The 19,873-nt window shown below is 41.1% G+C and overlaps 1 protein-coding gene across 1 annotated transcript in view; it reads left to right on the top strand.

Annotated features, from left to right (window-relative positions):
- Positions 1–19,873, top strand: part of FYB2 (FYN binding protein 2) — a 92,339-nt gene that overhangs the window by 30,508 nt on the left and 41,958 nt on the right. The window contains 3 exon segments of the mRNA XM_032639130.1: positions 2,935–3,096; positions 17,743–17,779; positions 17,781–17,846. Of these exon segments, the coding sequence (XP_032495021.1) occupies positions 2,935–3,096; positions 17,743–17,779; positions 17,781–17,846 (265 nt within the window).

Here is a 19,873-nt window from a genome sequence, read left to right as displayed (position 1 = left end):
TCTTTCTAGTTCTTCTTCAGTCACTGTGGTAATTTTATATTTCCCTATTAATTTGCCAAATTTCCCTAAATTTTCAAATTTATTGGCAGAGAGCTGATCTTAACATTTTCTTAGATTTCTGAAAATCTAAAACTAACTAGTTTTGTCCCCTTTCGTATCTGTGATTTACGTATGTGTGTGTGTGCATGCCCGTGTGTGTAACTTCTCTCATTTTCTTGATGAGTCATGCTAAAGTATGGTCTAATATTAATATACCTACTTAAGCTTTCTTTTGGATAGTTTGTTTTGCATCTCTTTCTCCATACATTGATATGGGAGCTTTGGTTTGCCTGGTGGTTTTGAGCTGCGTTAGCAAGATTTTTACAACGTCCTGTCAGATACTCTCCATTTTTATTGGAGTAGACTAATCTATGTACATTTATTGTGATTCTTGATCGATTTGGACTTTTTCCCATTATATTTTATGTTTTAAATTTACTATGCAATTCCCTTACATGCATTTTTTTCCTTTTCTGCCTTCTTGTTTAATATTTAAGCTTTCTCATTGAATATTTTCCTTCTACCAGTTGAGAAGTTAAATATTCTATTTCTGTTCCTTTTAGTAATTACAATTAAAGGCATCCATAATTAACCAAGTCTAATGATAATCAAAATCTCTATCCTGCTCCTAAATAATACCTGAGAATAACTCCCATAGCCCTCTTTCACAATCTTCCATATTATTATTTAGTATTTTAAGTCTATTTTATTCTTAAACTTCTACAAATTAGTTATTTTTTACAGTCAGTATTTATTTAGATTTACCAATAGCTTTATTAATTTCTTTGATCACCATTGTTTCTTATATGATATTTCATTACTAGTTCAGTTTCATTCGATGTTTTCAGCAAGGATCTGCGAGCAGTAAGTACACGTATCTGTACTCTGAAAATGTCTTTGTTTCTCTCTTGCCCTTGAATGATAGTACATCTGGAGAGGATTTTACATTGACAGCTATCTTAGCTCATTGCCTTAAGATATCCACAATCCCCAGCATCTGTTGTTGCTAATGAGAAGTCCATTGCCAGTCTGACTGCCATTCCTTTGTAGATAATCTGTCTTTTCTCTCACACAACTTTTACATTTTTTTTCTTTCACTTGTTCTGATTTATTAAAAACTGTATACCTGTGGATTTATTATTAAAGCTGCTTCAATAGATAGATTTATTTCCCTTTTCAATATTAATATCTTAGCTATTATCGTTTGAATATTGGCTCCCTTTCATCATCTTCTTTCTTTTTTGCTCTTAGAATCCCTTGTATATATAGATCGGACTTTCTCATTCTATCCTCCCTACTGTGAGCTCTCTTTTAATACTTTCCATCTCTTAATCTCTCTGTGCTACATGCTAGGTGACTTCCTCAGGTCTAACTAATTCACCAGTTCTCTCTTCTGCTGTGTCTAGTCTACTTTTCAACTTCTACATTTTTATTTCAAAAACTATATTTAATGAAATATTGCCATTTGCAATAACATGGATGGACTTGGAGGGTATGATGCTAAGTGAAATAAGCTAGGCAGAGAAAGACAAATACTGTATGTAATCACTGAAATGTGGAATCTAAAAAATAAAACTAGTGAATATAACAAAAAAGAAGTAAATTCACAGATATAGAGAACAAAATAGTGGTCACCAGTGGAGAGAGAGAAGTGGAAAGGAGCAAGATAGGGGTAGGGGATTAAGAGATACAAACTACTGTGTATAAAATAAATAAGCTATGAGGATATATAGTACAACACGGAATATAGCCAATATTTTATCATAACTATAAATGGAATATAACCTTTAAAAATTGTGAATCACTGTGCTGTACACCTGAAACTTATGTAATATTGTACATCAGTTATACCTCAATTTAAAAATTAATTTAAAAAAAACTATATTTATGATTTCCATAACTCCTATCCTGCCCCCAAATCTATATTTTTTTCACACTCTATTGTTTTTCCTAATGGCTTTTATTCCTCACGTTATTTCTTTGAAACTTAAAACATGCTTATTTTAATGTCACTTTCATATAATTCTAATATTTAATTCTCCCATTCGTTACATCTTCTGACTACCTATGGTGGTTCATCTCCTTGTGTGATTTGCACTTTTTCATTATACACTTGTTTTGAGTGGGAGTTGTTTCCTTTGGAAACCATAGGTGCCATGGGTGTGGGAGCATGTTTACAGAACGATTTCAGACTTCCTTTACAAGGCAGTTTGGGGGTGGATTCCAAGTAGCAGTTTTGGCTTTGTGTCTCAGAAATACACAGATTGTATGCATCTAGAACACCTACTCGGTGCTGGGTTGTAGAGTTTCTGCCTTCTCGTGGGTGACTCTTTGAGCTCCAGTGGCCCTGGTCAGATAGCAAACTTCCCTGTTTGCTCCCCGGGAGAGGGCACAGTTATTTTTTTAGAATTAATTTTAGAGATGGGATGGCATTTTGTGACCCTGGACCTTATTCTTTTAGCTCAGTTCCAGCTTCCCTTTCAGATGAGGCCTGTGGCTCACACTGAACTTAAATCCCCAGCCATCAAATCCCCAGCCACCCAATCAGTGAGATCTTTCTTTGATCCCAATTTCCCATGGAGTACCTTGGCTGCAATTCTCACTGATATCTTTAATTGTAAGTTTCCTCTTTATGTCTGGCACCTGGGGAATTTTACCTTATTGATTTCTAGGTTAGTTATGGGTTCTTGTTATAATTCTTTGCATCGTTATACTTCATCCAGAATTCCTCTGTATTTAAAGTGGGGGTGGAATGCCTTCCATGTCTGTTTAGGTCACCATATGGACCAGACTTACTTATATTACTTCTCTAATGAGGAAAAAAATACCCAAAGTTTGAAAATATGTTTTAAAAATGTTTTGCTTTAAGTAACTTTTTTCCTCCACACTTCTCAGTGCTGAATTTGAAGAACCACATAATTCTGAGGCAACAATTTCCTGTCTGAGACACTCCAGCAACTCCATTAACCTGTGCACCACAAAAGAGATGGCTGATTGTAAGTCTGCTAAGCCAATTAATATTGTAACCCTGTATGGAATGAAAATGTGTCCAAAATGGTATTTTCCCCCCAGCTAACTCTAAGTTTAAAAATTCACAGCCATGTTGCTTTACTATCACATTTCCTTTTATTTTTTCCTTGTCTAGTCTCTTAAAAATATAAATAAACCCAGTTGGGCATCAAGGCTATCTCCCAGCCCTAGTGCTGCCTTCTCTCTACCCTCTTCTATTCTCTCCTTCACCAATCTGCTTAGATGCTTTGCCTTTTGTAGATACGTGGGAGGGCAAATCAAGATATGGCGATTCATTTTTCTTCCTTCTCCTCCCATGGAAACGTCATCTCTTTTCTCGTGGTGTCTGACTTGAAGTCCCCTGGTAACTCAGTGTGTGGAGAGGGAGATAAGAGACTGTGGGAATGAGGTCCTTTTGTTTAGCCTGAATAGAAGCAGAGGATTCGTTAAAAGGATCTGACCACTCGTTCAGAGTTAAGTCTTCCGACAAAGCTCAGAACTTTCAGTGAAAAAAGAGACCCCCTCAGCCAAGATGATGAAGAAGCAGGGACTCACAGCATTTCTACAGGTTTCTATGTCTTTGTTCTGCCTATAGGATCAGCCAATTTTCTACAAAAAGCATAAATATTAGTGCTGGAATAAACACTAGTATTTATGGAGCCTGTACTATGGGCCACAGTTCTGTGTCATGACCTCTGTGTACATCCCTTTTGATCTAGAGGTTGTATTAACACACTTTTAGAGACAGAAAACTGAAGATCAGAGAGATTGAGTTGCATAAGGTCACACAAGTAATACACGGTAGGGCTGTAATGTGCAACGGTTCAGACTGCCTCTAAGATCCATGCTCTTTCCACAATTTTATGCTGCTTCTCAGTCAAAATGTTGACTTCCCTGAAAGGAGAGTTAGAGAGAGATCCTCTGCTACAACCTCTTTATTGTATAGACAAGAAGCCCAGGGCTCTGGGAGAGGAAGTCATTTGCCTGGGATCACACGCTTAGGAAGTTCACCGGTAACAGTTAGAACCCATTGAAATTTCCCTCCCCTCTCCTGGGAAATAAGGGGTTGAAGAACTCCTGGAAAAATTCTCTCCTAGACTGGGCAAACTCTAGGTTCTCCCATTTGGCTTGTAAAGTACTAGACATAAGAAGCAGGACTCCTGTCCCCATCAACCCAGAAGGCAGTGCTGCTCCATACTTGGGGTGTCCAGGCCCTTGCCTTAAGGGCATGGCTTCTCAAATTATAATGTTTGCATGAATCACCTGGGGATCTTGTTAAAACATCGATTCTGGTTCAGTAGCTCTGGGTTAGGCCTGAGATTCTTCTTTTCTAACAAGTGCCCTAGTGATCCTGATGCTGCTGGTCCACAGACCACACTTTGAATAGAAGGGCTGTGGGCTCTGTTGGGACTACATTCCAAAGCTAAGAGCTCACAGGGCCAAGGGGACTCTCCAGTCAGAGCCTGTACCTTCTCTCTGGATTACAGGAGACCCCCAGAATGCCCTCCCACAAGTGGCTTTCTAAGATCCTGCTTGGGCCTCTTCCCTAGGTCCTTCCTCCTCAGGACACATTGGGCTGCAGAGACATCTGTTCATGGAGGGCAGGAGAGGATGGGGTTGACATATGCAAGGCTCCTCATGTGTAGGGTGAAGCTGAGGATTGAAAAGAAGGAAGGAAGGAAGCTGGACCAGAGGCCTGCATTTGTCCTCTCCAGGCCACAGATGTCCAAGGTGGGCCTGTGGGGGACATCATTTGAGATACCCAAATAAGGAACCACTAACCCAGGCCTCTCTTCAGTCTTCAACTGAGGAATTCTTTGTGTCCCTCCATGCTGCTAAGGAAGCAAGCGTTTATGACTGAAAAGAGAAAGGGCTCAGAAAATAACCCACTGATGCAACTGAGAGGTAACCAAGCAGAGGGCAATAGGAAGGCGGTAGGGTGAGAGAAGGGTGAGGGTGGGGAGAGCTTCCCAGACCAGAATGGCATCTTGTGGGAGTTAGGAAGACGGCTACCAGGGCTGAAGAAGCTGGGGAACTGCAGCCTGGGATCAAAAAGATTCTGTTATATCCCCCACTCCTTTCTCTGTCCCTCTCTAAAGAGTCAAGATACAATTACCCTACAGGAGAAAAAGGGAAGGAAGTGGACTATTTGACCCCCAGTTGTCCCTGTTCGTTTGACTGTTCCCATGTATTTCATCCTCTTTACACTTACTGGTTGAATGATATATGAACCTCAGTTTCTTCATCTACCAAATTGGTATAATGTCTCCTTTGTGTAATTGTTCTGTATGTTTGAGAAGGTAATACATTTAAAGTCAAGCGAACTCTGCTCTGAGATGATGGCGCAGATGTACTTTTCCCTGGTCCCCCTGCTAAGTACAACTAAAACCCCTGGATATTCTATATAAAAAGTTTTATATATATATATAGTATATACATATATACACTATATATACACACTATATATGTGTGTGTGTGTGTGTATGTGTATATATATACATATATATACGTATATATATGTATATATATATAGTATTTTTATATTCAAACATAAGAAAACTAGAACACTCTGAAAAGGTAGAAAGAAGAAGGTAGACCAGCTAGGGACCTCTGGACCCAACAAGGATAAGTGGTGAGATCCTTGGGTTTTCTTCTTGCTTCTTATATCCCAGACTTGGAGCTGAAGTAGCTGCCAACCCAGAAACACCAATGGGCACAGACAAAACAGCTCCAACAGAAGCCTGCTCTTTCTGACCAAAGGACCAGGAAAAGGGGAGCCTAGAAAGGCAGAAAGCCTCTAGACAACAACTGTTCTCCCCCAGCTGAATGTAACACAAAACAAAACAAAACTGGCCCCACCACCACCAGCCAATGCTGAGTGGGGAGTCTGGACATCCACCTCATCAAGCTACAATGATGCACCCCAGCCCCTCCACTGAGGTGTTTTCAGAGAAGGCCAAGTAGAGAGCTGGGACTTTTATCCCTGCCAGGGTAACAAAACTCTACTTACAGTGATAGCCAGTGAAGACCATATGGGGAGCATGGACTCAGCCCTCCACCCAGAAATACAAGGCATCCCTTCCCTCCCTGTTGGGTTGGTGTCAGAGCAGACCTCGTGGAGAGTCAGGACTTTCACAAACACCCAGTAGTAAAGGCAACCATCCTCTCCCTGTGGTATCAGCAAAGCTGTGTTGGGAGCAATAACAAGACTTAGCAATCCTAAATGTATACACATGAAATTCCAGAGCTGCTAAATATGTTGAAGCAAAAACTGAAAAAAGAATAGACAAATAGACTATTATAGTTTGAGACTTAATATTCCTCTCTCCACAATTGACAAAACACCTAGACAAATAATCAGTAAGAATACAGTAGAATTCAACAACACTATCAACCAGTAGGATCTAATTGACATCAATAGAACACACAAGAGCAGAATACACATACTTTTCAAGAGACCATAAACATATTCCAAGATAGACCATATTCTGGGCCATGAAACAAAGCTTAAAAAATTTAAAAGAATTGAAATTATGCAGAGTATGCTTTCAGACCACAATATAATCAAACTAGAAATCAAGAACTGAAAGGTAACAGAAAATTCTCCAAACACTCAGAAACAAAACAACACTTCTAAACGTGGATCAAAAAGTAAGTCTCAAGGGAAATCAAAACATACATTTGAACTAAATGAAAATGAAAATACAACATACCCAAAATCGTGGAACACAGCTAAAGCAATGCTGAGAGGGAAATTTTAGCCCTAAATTCTTATATGAAAAATAGGAAAAGCCTCAAATCTAAAATCCTACCTCAATAACATAGTAAAAGAGGAGCAAAATAAATCCAAAGCAAGTATAAAGGAAGAAGCAATAAAGAAACTAAAATAAACTTGAAAACAGAAAAACAATAGAGAAAATCAATGAAATCAAAAGTGTGTTCTTTGGAAAGAGCAATACAATTAACAAACCTCTAGTAAGACTGACAAAGAAACAAAGAAGACACAAATTAACAATATTAAGAGCAAAACAGAGATATCATTACAAACCCTGCAGATGTCAAAAGGATAAGTGAATATTATGCACAACTGTATACATGTAAATTTTGACAACTTAGATAAATACTGAACAATTCCCCAAAAAACACAACTCACCCAATATAAATCATTTGAATAGCCCTGTAATTATTTTAAAAATTGAATGCATAATTTAAAAACATAAAAAAGTGATCTCAGTCCTAGGTAATTTTGGTGGAGAATTCTACCAAATGTTTAAAGAAAAATTAATACCAATTCTACACAATCTCTTCTGAAAAATAGAAGTAGAAGCTAGCATTAACCTGATACCAAACCCAGATATCAGTACAAAAGAAGAAAACTGCAGATCAATATCCTTCATGAGTATAGTCATAAAAATCCTTAACAAAATGTTAGCAAATAGATTTCATCAAGATAGAAAAATAATTATATACCACGACTAAGTGTGGTTTATTCATTGTAAAGTTGGTTCAGTACTCAAAAATCAATCAATTAAATCTGCCATATTGACAAGCTAAAGAAGAAAAAAAATCACACAAACACGTCAATCAATGCAGGAAAAGTGGTTGACAAATTCAACACCAATTCATGATAAAAAAAACTCTCAGAAAAATAAGAATAGAGGGGAACTTCCTAAACTAGATAAGAACATTTACAAAATGTCTGCATGATACTTAATGATACAACTCTGAATACTTTACCCCTAAGATTGGGAACCAGGCAAGGATGTCCACTTTCACCACTCCTATTCAATGTAGTGCTGGAAGTTCTAGTGAGTGCAATAAGGCAAGAAAAGGAAATAAAGGAATACAGATCAAAAAAGAAAGGAACAGTCATTATTTGCAGATGACATGATTGTCTAAGTAGGGTATCTCAAGGAATTTACAAAAAAAAAAAGGAAAACCTTCTAGAACTGATAAATGAATTCAGCAAGGTCACAGTATACAAAATAAACATTAAAAAATCAATTGTGGTTTCTATACACTACCAATTGAACACTAAAAATGAAAAAAATGTAATACCATTTACAATCACTCAAAAAAGATAAATGCTTAGACTAAAACCTAACAAAACATGTATAAGGAGTTAAATGTTTAAAAACTACAAAATGCTGATGAAATCAAAGAAAAATCTAAATAAATGGAGAAACATTTACGCTACATTTATGTATTGGCAGACTGAATATAGTAAAAATATTAATTCTCCCCAAGTTGATATACAGGTCTAATGCAATTTCTAGTAAAATCCCAGCAAGATTCTTTTATAGATATAGACAATATTATCCTAAAATGTGCATGGAAAGACAAAGAAACTAGAATAGCTTAAAACAGTTTTTGGAGAAGAAAAAGTGGGGGAGGTATCAGACTACCTAATTTTAAGAATTATAGCTTCTGTAACCAAACTGTGTGGTATTGGCGGAGAGAAACACATAGAACCATAGAACAAAATGAGAACCCAGAATTAAGACCTACACAAATATGCCCAACTGATTTTGGTTTTTTAACAAAATTGTAAAGCAATTCAATGGAGGAAAGATAGCCTTTTATCAAATGGTGTTGGAGCAATTGGATATCCATAGGTAAAAAAAATTAAATAAACCTCAATGTAAGTCTCACATCTTATAAAAAAAAATTAGCTTAAAATGGGTTTTCTTCCTTCCTCTGCCTGCAAATGGTGAGGAATCTAAATACTACCTTTCTGGGACAAAGGAGAATGAGGGTGAAAGGAAGGGAAGGAGAAAGAGGCTTTGACATCACTTTTGGGTGAGTCTGTCCCTTAAACAATGCCGCAGAAATCAGAAAGGCCATCACCTCAGAGTGCATGGCTTCGGCATAGATGCCTTTCTGAAGCTTCACCTTTTCGTACACGAACTTGGTGATGTGTAAGCAGATTTTAGGCTTGTCTGGAAGCTCTGCAGAATTGTCCTCAGAGCTCATCTAGACCAGTGCCTTTCAGGACTGTGCTTCCTAGGACCAAAGGCTGTCCTAAGGGGGTCCTGGAGACCCTCGGGGATAACTTCCAGAGAAGTTCTGTTTATGCTCCTGTAATATTGCGTTTAAATGAATGATTCCATGGCTAGAAGAAAGTTTGAAAGCCATTTCCTATTGAGCGAAGCTGGGCAAGTTGCTTCCTTTCTCTGGTGTCTATTCCTCATTGGTAAATCAGAATCTTAGTAGTGATTTTTATAAAATAGTTAGCTATTTTTTATTATTGTCTTTATAATATTAGTAATAATTGTCCCACCTCCTGGTATAAAACAGGTGAAGGGACTTTTCCAAAGTCACACAGAGAGTTAGTAAATGGAAAAAAAGAGCTGAGGCCTGGAGGACATGAACATGATAGGATACTGCAGTTGGGAGGTTTGCTGAGGACCATCTTCTGATATTTGTCCTTTTTCTCCCAGCTGGGACAAAGATATTCAGTGGAAAGAGTTATATACTCCCTGTGGAAAGTAAGTGAGGGGCTCTAACGCTTTGGGTTACATCCTCCTCTTATATTATAATTCCTAGTCCTTTCCTGACCCCCTGGGGATGTGATATTTGTACTTTATATTCCTACGTTGGGAGCAGGTTTTGATGGCAATACTTACTATTGGGAGAACGTCCACTGTGCTAAAAAACAGTATCAAATTATGAATGCATTATTAATTGTGTGTGGATTATCTTTGTTTATTAGCCTTAGTAAGTATTGAACAAGTCCTCTCTGAGCCTTGGTTTTCCCATTTCTAGGACAGAATAGTATCTCCCTCCCCACCAGGTAGCAGGTAGAAGCAAAGAGTTCATGATTTGTTAATTCTTTCAAAAATACAGAACAGTAAATAAGTAGGGGGAGGGAGAGAGAAGGAGATTATCATTTTTAAAATTGGAAAATAAATTTATGCTTGAAAAGGATGAGGCAGACTGCATTATAAACAGGTATTCTTAAATGGTTTTAAAGCACGTAATAGCAGAATAAAATGTGTTGATTCAGAAACTGGTGAAAATAAAGAGTGTACAGTTACCGAAAGCTGAAGTACATGTTATTAATCCTCCACACAGAATTTTAGGTCCCTGTGTCAACAATTACATGCACATAGTCCCCTAAAGAAAAACTGTGATTTTCATTTACTTTATTAATGGATTTTATGTGTAGAAATAATAATGGCTAAGAAATGCATGTTACTCTTTGGTCAGTTCTGTAAACTAAAGCTTTAGGACTCTAGCAGCAGAAAGAGAAAAGGAACTAGGGAAGTCCTGTTTATTATGCATGCATATTCATTAAAAGTAGGGGGGAAAACTTTTATAGATGAGTTATAAGCAAAGAAAAATTAAATTAGCAATTTTATCAAAAAACATGTCACTTTCTATACAACGTCTGGTGTTCTGCTAGTTATACGTGACCTACATCATTTCCTTTAATCTCCCCATGAACTCTGGGAGGCAGGTTCCAGTTGTCCCCATTTCACAGATGAGCAATCTGAGATTCGAAGAAATGAAGTAATTTGTCTGCACTTCCACAGGTAGGAAGTGGCAGGACTAGTCTGTGACCCAAGTTCTTGCTACTACTTGTATTTGTTAATGGTTAAATTTGGCTTCGTCATTAAATAAAATCCATGAAACCTTTGAAAAAAATCAAAAGGTATTCAAGCCTTAGTTGGTGGTCAGTCTCCTCTTTCCAAGCTGTACTAAGGAAACAAAACGCTCAGGGAGCCAAAGCACTTTTAGGCGTGCTGTGGAGTTTATCTTGTTGAGTGGGATTTGGACTTTTGTTGGCCTTTTTCCTTTCCCTTTCCTTTCAAGTTTGCCTTCTGATTGCTACCACTAAATTGTAGTACTTTCTCTTCATCGTAGAGTATGAATCTGCTTAACAAAAAGGAACTGAAAATTGTTTCAAATGTTTTTGAAACAAATTCACTGTACATTCCATCCTAGAAATCCCCAGACATGATACCGTGATCGATGACCTGAGAATTTCCCAAACCACGTGGACAAGTCTCCCATAGGCAGATTGTTCTGAAGGTTGAGAAAACTGAACTCTGCCACCTTCTATAATTGCTTTAAATCCTGCATATTGTATAAGAAATGGGTACTATAAGGAACTGCCTTGAAATAATTTTTTCATGTTTATTTAGCAACTTATGAGTCAGAATTGAAGAACTCCAAAAGGTATTGTTTCTTCTCTTATCAGCTTCATAACTAAAGCAAGTGTGCAGAGTTGATTCTGAAGTAGTTTCTTTCATGAGGGAGGGATGGTCTTTGTTGTGGGTTTTCCCCTGATTTGGGGGGATTTTCCAGACTCTAGCTGCTAAGATTCTGAAGCCTGAGGCCCTATAAGATCAGAGACAGAAAATGTGTTAGGATGGGAGAAGGTGGTCCTAATCCATTCCTGGCCCCTTATCTAGGGTGGCCAGCACCAACTGGGCCTGTAATAACTGTCCCTTCAGAGAGAAGAGCTCCTGTGCTTTCACACGAATGACCAGACTCCTGAAGGCATATTTTCTGGGCTTCTGGTGGGCACAGTGCTAGCAACTTGATTTAGGGCCCAAGCAGAATCATGGGCTTTGATCCCGGCTCCTGTCTGTGTGACCCTGAACCTCCCTTTCCTCATGTGTAAAATAGTGGTCATAGAAGCATCCCCACCAGAAGTCATTGTGAGAATGAAAAGAGGGTAAATTCAGGTAAAACAGTTTAATAGGAAGTGCTGGAATCTATCCCAGGCATTTTACCTCTCTGAGCTACAGCTGTCTTCTCTAAAACGGTGCGTTCCCCATGAGGGCAGGAAGTATATGCCTTGTAGTTACCTAATCTGCAGTAGTAGAGGCTCAATAATGAGGGACCAATACTTGTTTCACTGAATTGCTGAGAAGAACTAAGCCAGACAAAGTAGATGAGCACCTAGTACAGCACATGGTACACAGTAGGCACTTACCTAATGTTTTAACTGGGACAGTTAAGGATACTACTCCTTGATCACTGGGTACATTTAGTTGCGGTCCTTCATCTTTCTGCTTCATGGTTCTAATGCTTACTGGAAAGGATTGTTCATTTGTGATACACTTTATAGATAGGAAACTATAAATGATTATTATTCCTATTAACGAAAGCAGAAACAGTCCATTAAGATGCTTCACTTAGCTGGCAGTATCAGCAAATAATAAACTTCTCTGCACAAGGGAACTTTCCAAATGACCAAATTTTATCTCATTCAAAATAAAAAAGCATGAAAGTATTTTTTTTTAATCTTTCAGCCTTCAGATATGCATTACGTTTCATCTCGGTGTTTTTGAGCTCCGTGGCTGGAATCTGATTTCACCCTTTCTCTATGACTTGGAGTCCCCTGGAACATAAGGGGCTGAAAGGGCACTGTTCATAGCTTTTCTTGTGAGATGCTCTTGGCCCTCAGAGGTGTTCAGAGCCAGTTGCCCTCACACCAAACCACCACGGTCTGTTTGCTGTAGTTGTTTTCTTATCTCTATCAATTATTATTTCCTTCTCCTGTCAGCCTCTTGTGTCCAGCAGTGAGTCTTTCATGTGGTCTGAGCACACACCGAGTCCCTGTTTGGGGACAGGCACTTGTGCCTGTGTGTGTGTGTCCCAGTCACCTGTGAGCTGGTATCCCTGCTTGCATTTTACAGACGAGAACTCAGGCTCAGAGAGGTTAAATAACCTATAAATAATATAGCAAAGATACAAAGCAAGGTCTGTCTGACTTGTCTTTCTACCAGTGCTGTCATCCATCTGCTAGGATTATATGGGAAAATGAGAGCCCGTCATCCCTGAATGAAAGCTGTGAGGCTCTCCTCAAAGGAGGGTATATGAGCTCTTGGGCCTGGACTTTGTGGCAAGCATTTTGGATGCTTTGATATTTCCTGTTCTCTTCAGGTGCTTGGCTAGAATCCAGATAGGGAATGGCATCAGATATGTGACAACTGACTAAATGAGGAGCTATGTTATGGTCATTGGGACATAATTTTAATTGGCACCAAGTCTAGATAACGTGAGAGCTGAATTATGATCAGGTGGTACGTGATCAGGAACGGGGAATTCCCAGCATGGCTTGCACACTTGCCTGTACCGATTTTGCCCACTGGAACATTGTGCAATATCGCACATGTCCTGTTTGCTCATAAGATTTAAAAAGTTCTTATTCTACAGATGCATTCCTGGAAAGGTGTGCAGAGAACAGTTTATTTTTCTAAGTCAAATTACACGTTCCCGCTGGCACGCACCGTAACTACAGAAACGCCTGGTTTTCTTTTCGATTGATCTTCAGTTACACTGGCAGTTCATGGAGTGTTCTGTTGTCAGTGTCTACCTTTGCTCTGTACTGAGACCTCACTGGCCGTCAGGTCTCTAATGATCTGTAACCAAACAAACAGAGGCCTGGTTGGGGTTTGACTTGGGTAGGGTTTCTGAAAATGACCGTTTCCTCTTTACTTTCAGCCTTGGAAGAGTTTTCCTCCATCAAGGACTTAGGTGAGTTTTTTTTTTTTTTTTTTTTTTTGCGGTACGCGGGCCTTTCACTGCTGTGGCCTCTCCTGCTGCGGAGCACAGGCTCTGGACGCGCAGGCCCAGCAGCCATGGCTCACGGGCCCAGCTGCTCCGCGGCAACGTGGGATCTTCCCGGACCGGGCACGAACCCGTGTCCCCTGCATCGGCAGGCGGACTCTCAACCACTGCGCCACCAGGGAAGCCCTTAGGTGAGTTTTAATCGTCCAAAGGAAAAGCATGAGTCAGCTGCTGACACTCTGCACTGCACTGGTTTTCCTTAATGGGCCAGCTGTTTCCAGTGCCTGACCTGGTTCAACACCCCTAGCACCTTTCAAGGTGCCTGGTGCAGAAACGGTGCTCAGAGGTCCTGCCTGGCCTTTCACGGTTCATCTTGTTCCAGCACATTGCGCTCACTCAGCAGAGGCTTGCTGAGTCCCCAACGTGCTGGCCCATCTGCTACCACTAGGGCTGGAGCAGTGACAGAGACCTAGCCACTACCCTCAGGGGTTCCCCGGCGGGAGAGACACAGTCAAACAGGCATATAGCAATCACATGGATCCCAAAGAATTTACAGTTTCCAAATGCACCATGCTGCTTCAGGCCTCTTTGCCTTTGCTCTTTTAATTCATTCACCCCAACTTAATGATCTGGCAGACTTCTACTAACCATCAGATGTCCCCTCCTGTAAGAAGCCTTCCTAATTCCCCTCCTCAGAGAGAAGTAGTCAGTCCCTGCCCTGCAGTACTGCTGTAAGGCACACACACGTTTGCACTAATGTCACGTATATCGTTTGTTTGCCTAAGATTCAGTTCATCCTCACTCTCCCCTCCCCTTCTTGTCTGTGTGCTCCTTGTGGGCAGGGGCCCATTTTTCTCATTCTTGGTCCAGAGTCAGGGCCTTGGCACATAACAGTGCTTTTACCTGACTCTTCAGAGTCCTCTCGCTCTCTCCTCTCTCTCTCTCTCTCTCTCCCTGGAGGTTTTTTTTTTTTAATTTTGTTTTAGCATCTTTATTGGAGTATATTATTTTACAATGTGTGTTAGTTTCTGCTGTATAACAAAGTGAATAAGTTAGACATATACATATGTTCCATATCCCCTCCCTCTTGCGTCTCCCTCCCACTCTCCCTATCCCACCCCTCTAGGTGGTCACAAAGCACTGAGCTGATCTCCCTGTGCTATGGCACTGCTTCCCACTAGCTATCTGATTTACATTTGGTAGTGTATATATGTCCATGCTACTCTCTCACTTCGTCCCAGCCTCCCCTTCCCCCTCCCTGTGACCTCAAGTCCTTCTCTATGTCTGCATCTTTTTAATGCATTAAAATAAACATGGTCCATGAGCTCTGGTGGAGCAAGTATCACATTTTCTGGCTGAGGCTAAAAACACACGAGCTGAATCATGGGGGGGAAACCCTGCTTCATCTCTCTCCTTGAGTTCTTGCCTGACCCTAAATTCATGACCCCTGCGATTACCTTGTAGCACCTGGCATGGTGCTGGGCTCATAGGAGAAAACGTGTCAGATGATTACCTATTTAGTTCAATATTTATTGAGCTTTTTCTCCGTTCAGACACTGCTAGACTCTGAGGTTCAGAAATGAATAGAATATATCTCTAATGCTTAGTGCAAAGATGAGAGTGGAGACCAGAGTGGTTGGGATGAGGGGGTCCCTTGGAGGGAAGATGACCACGTAAGTAGGAAATTACAATATCATATAATCACTGCTAAGGCAGTTGTGAAAACACAGAGGTGAGGCACCAGGCATGCTTCCTTCAAGAGGTGACAACTGAGCTGAATCATGAAAACATGTAGGGACTGGCCAGGTGAAAATGGCAGAAGGCATGCCCCAGGTAAAGGACAAGTGGGAACAAAGACATAGTGTTGAACCGTGAGGCCAGTGCAGGGATCCACAAAGAGCTGGATGATGCTTGAGCACAAAGTGCGGTGTGGGAACAGCAGGAATGAGGCCGGGGTCATATGCAGAGCTGGATCCAGGAGGGCCTGGGCTCCCTAATTAAATTCAGAGCAACCCTGTCCAATAGAAATGTAATGCAAACCACATATGTCACTTAATTTTTTCTAGTAGCCATCTTTAAAAAGCAAAAAAAAAAAAAAGTGAAATGAATTTTATAATGTATTTTATTTTAGATCCCAAACATTATCATTTCAACATGTAATCAACACAAAAGTTACTAATGAAATATTTTAGATCCTTTTTTTCATACCAAGTCTTCAGGATCCAGATATGTTTTATACTTACAGCTCAATTTTTTTTTAATGAATTTATTTTTGGCTGCTTTGGGTCTTCGTTGCTGTGCACGGGCTTTCTCTAGCTGCGTTGATCGGGGGCTACTCTTTGGTGCAGTGCGTGAGCTTCTCATTGCGGTGGCTTCTCTTGTTGCGGAGCACGGGATCTAGGTGCGCATGCTTCGGTAGTTGTGGGCTTGTGGGCTCTAGAGCTCAGGCTCAGTAGTTGTGGCCCACAGGCTGAGTTGCTCCGCAGCATGTGGGATCTTCCCAAGCAGGGCTCAAACCCGTGTCCCCTGCATTGGCAGGCAGATTCTTAACCACTGCGCTACCAGGGAAGTCCCGCTTACAGCTCAGTTTGGACCAGACACATTTCAAGTGTTCAATAGCCACATGTGGACAGTGGCCACTGTCTTGATGGCACAGATTTAGACCTTATCCTATAGGTCGGTGGAAACCACGAAAGAGTTTTAAAGCAGAAGTAATGTACTCCTCTCCCCTAGCATTCCTAGGAGTCACATATTAATGTAATTTGACAGTTTTATATATATATATATATATATATATATATATCCATTCTGAAAAAATTTGATTTTTAGAAAAGTTCATCTTAGGCTTTTGGAAAAGAGACAGAGTGAGGGCTGGAACCCAGCCCTGCCTACAAAGCCCTGTTCTAATATATGTTCTAGAACTAGTGGCCTTAATGGTGGATAAGAGTCATCAGTCATTGGATGAATGGATGAGTGAAACTCCTTAAAACTCTTCCCGTTGTCTTTGGAACAGCACTCTCTCCCGGTGTTTCTCCTTCCTTCACGACCACCTCTTCTGGTTTTCTTTTTTTTTTTTTTTTTTTTGCGGTATGCGGGCCTCTCACTGTTGTGGCCTCTCCCGTTGTGGAGCACAGGCTCCGGACGCTCAGGCTCAGCGGCCATGGCTCAACGGGCCCAGCCGCTCCGCGGCATGTGGGATCTTCCCGGACCAGGGCACGAACCTGCGTCCCCTGCATTGGCAGGCGGACTCTCAACCACTGCGCCACCAAGGAAGCCCTCATGGTTTTCTTTGAGGGCTCTTCTGTCTCTGCTTTCCATGTGAATGTGGTTGTAGGACTGTCTACTTCACTCTGATGCCAGAAACCAGAAGTTCTCACGTGGAGGCTGATGCTCCTCAGTGTTCTGTCCCAGCTTCCAGCTTTTTCACTAAACTCTCCACCTCGACTCCCTCCTCTGCTCTTCCACTGTGGCTGGTGTCCATATTACTGGTGCATGGCAGTCATGCCTCTTATGAAGGAATACTGGCTGGGATCACTTTGCTACCACAAGTTACACAGCATTAGTGCTGGGGATACAGATAACATAACAGAGCTCTGATTTTTAGTTAGTTGACAAGGGAAAGTGGAGGAACTGGAAACAGATCCATAGACACTACAGTTTAATACAAGATAGAGGGACAAGCGTGTTAGGGGAACAGATTAAAGGGTATGGCTGCTTGGGAGAATCAAGCAAAGCTTCTCAGAGGTAAGCTGATTTAGACAGATTGGAAAGGGTACTGTGTTTCTCAGTCAGTGTAAAAGTGTGGAAGGCATGACTGACAAGGGAAATAGCAAATACGAAGGGAGAGTTGCTCAAAATGGGGTGGAAGGATTGGGGTATTAGGAGAGTGTAGACTACAATAAACGTGGATAGAAGGTGCAGACGGAGACGGGGTTGGAAAGAAAGGTGGGGGCTGATATTTTATCCATCAGGCAATGGAAGTTATTAAGAGATTTTAAGCAGGAATTCACTCTGGCATTGATTGGAGCAGGCAGAACTCAGGGAAAATGTTCTATGTTTGACTTGATTCTGGTCCCCTCATCTTTAAAAAAAAAAAAAAAGGGTTAGGGGCACGCTATCATCAAAATACTCTCGCTTTCACTTTTTCCCTGGTATCTCTTCACATTTCAGCCTGAAACATGAAGACGAAGATAAAAAAATGAAGGAAAAAAGAACCATGCAAATTGGAACCACGAAAAACAGAAAAGGATCTATGTTCAGACTATGTTTCCAAGGTATCTGTGTTCTAGGGTTCCAGACCAAACAGTCCTCGTCAGCCATGTAATAGGATCAGTTCATGGGGTGACTTTTTAGAGGCTGAGCCATGTAACTCTCCAGAGAGACAGAGAGACAGTCCGAAGATGCAGTGGGTGTTGGGTGTTTATCAAAGAAATCGACAGGACACTAACACTGAACTCTAGCCTTGGACTTATTAGCCAGGAAGCAGGCCTCATAAGCAGGGCTGAGATGGGTATGGAACTCAGCAAGGTACCCGGAGGGCAAAATACAAAGAGACAGTCACTCAGGTGCCCGCCCTGCTCTTGCAGAACCTGGAGGGAGGGCTCCTTAAGTTCTGTGCTCTGAGGCCCTGCTGATAACAGGAAGTTAGTCTCTGGGCTCAGGAGTCTCATGTGTAAAGTGAGAATAATAATCCACACCTGATTATACCATCCCCACGCCCATCCTGATTCTACCTCATTTGTGATGGGAAAATGAAATGAAATAATGTAGATGAAGATGTTTTGTAAGCCACAAGCTACCACTAAAATGAAATATATTGTTGTTAATAAATTAATGGATTAATTAACATTGTTAATGGTAAACACTGTATATGTGTGTATCCATATCCAATGGACAACTATCCCCTTCAAAACCAGAGGCTTAAACAATAGATACCACTGGGGCTACTACCAGGGCTCAAACATTCGAGATGCCTGTTTGAGATGTGCCTATCTCAACCTACCAAATTGTTCCAGTTCCACCCAGGGCTTGGGTAAATCAAGCACCTTGGTGGTGGTGTGGGCCTGAACTGGGGTGTAGGCCCAGAGGCTGGGCTGGACCAGGTTGGGTGTTTACAGAGGGTCACAAAACGGCATAATTCAAAGATGTAAGTCTTTAATCACAAAAGACAGGGACCAGAGCCAGTGCGACAGCATGGTGTCTCAAGGACAGAGGGCAGGAGCAAGGCCATAATGGGTGATGAGGCCAGAGGTCAGGAAGGGGGTCATCAGGACCGTATGAGAAAGGCAGCAGAGGGACATGATTAAAGACACTGGCCATGAGGGACTTCCCTGGCGGTCCAGTGGTTAAGACTTCACCTTCCAATGCAGGGGGTGCGGGTTCGATCCCTGGTTGGGGAGCTAAGATTCCACATGCCTCGCAGCCATAAAACCAAAACATAAAACATAACAGAAGCAATATTGTAACACATTCAATAAAGACTTTAAAAATGGTCCACATCCAAAAAAAAAAAAAAAAAGAAAGAAAGAAAAAGGGATACTGACCATGAAAGGGCAAAAGCAGGGATATGGCCCTTTTTCAGTGCTGATCAAGTGCTGGCCAAGAGCCAGAGATGGGGTCAGGTTACCACCAAAGGGACATAGTCCTACTTTCATGGAGTGGATTTGAGTTTGGGAAATTGTTAAGTTATTTGGAATGTGTTAGGTAAATGTGGTGGGTGGTCTAGCTGGGCAGTGCTCTTTGGGGTCAAATGTAGATGGTACATCAGTAGGAAATACGATCCATTGTGATTCAAACTGACTCTGTAGGAACCATTCCCCAGGACAGCCCTCAGAGAATCCATGCACTGCTGCAGTAGGGGCTCTGCTGAAGGTCGGTGGTCACTATATTTGCGTGAAACACCATATTTGTGTCATTTGTGGAAGGATATCATTACTTTGCTGTCATTTTACCCCATTTAAAAATTTCATTCTTGGCTGTGTGACTTAAAAGAATGTCCCTCCTCTTCTTTTCCTCTTCGTTTGCCCAGATCCCACCAAGAACTCAGGAAACTCCATGCCTTGTATCTATTCATTATTTTACCTTTTTGCAAATACTTTCAGATGATTGTCACAGTGAACCCTGTGTCCACTTGTAGTCGAAAGGACAGTAATCTCCTCTCCCATCGTCATCTCGTAATTATGAAATACTTGGATGGCCAGAACTGCCCCAATTCGCCTCTGCCTCCAGTGTCTCTTCCTGCCAATCTATCCAGATCTTTCTGAAATGCAAATCTGATCAGGTTTCTCCCCTGCCTAGCTCC

Source organism: Phocoena sinus, chromosome 1 (assembly GCF_008692025.1).
Source record: "Phocoena sinus isolate mPhoSin1 chromosome 1, mPhoSin1.pri, whole genome shotgun sequence".
NCBI lineage: Eukaryota > Metazoa > Chordata > Mammalia > Artiodactyla > Phocoenidae > Phocoena > Phocoena sinus.
The sequence above is the reverse complement of the archived record's forward strand: the minus strand, read 5'-3'. Positions and strand labels throughout refer to the sequence as shown.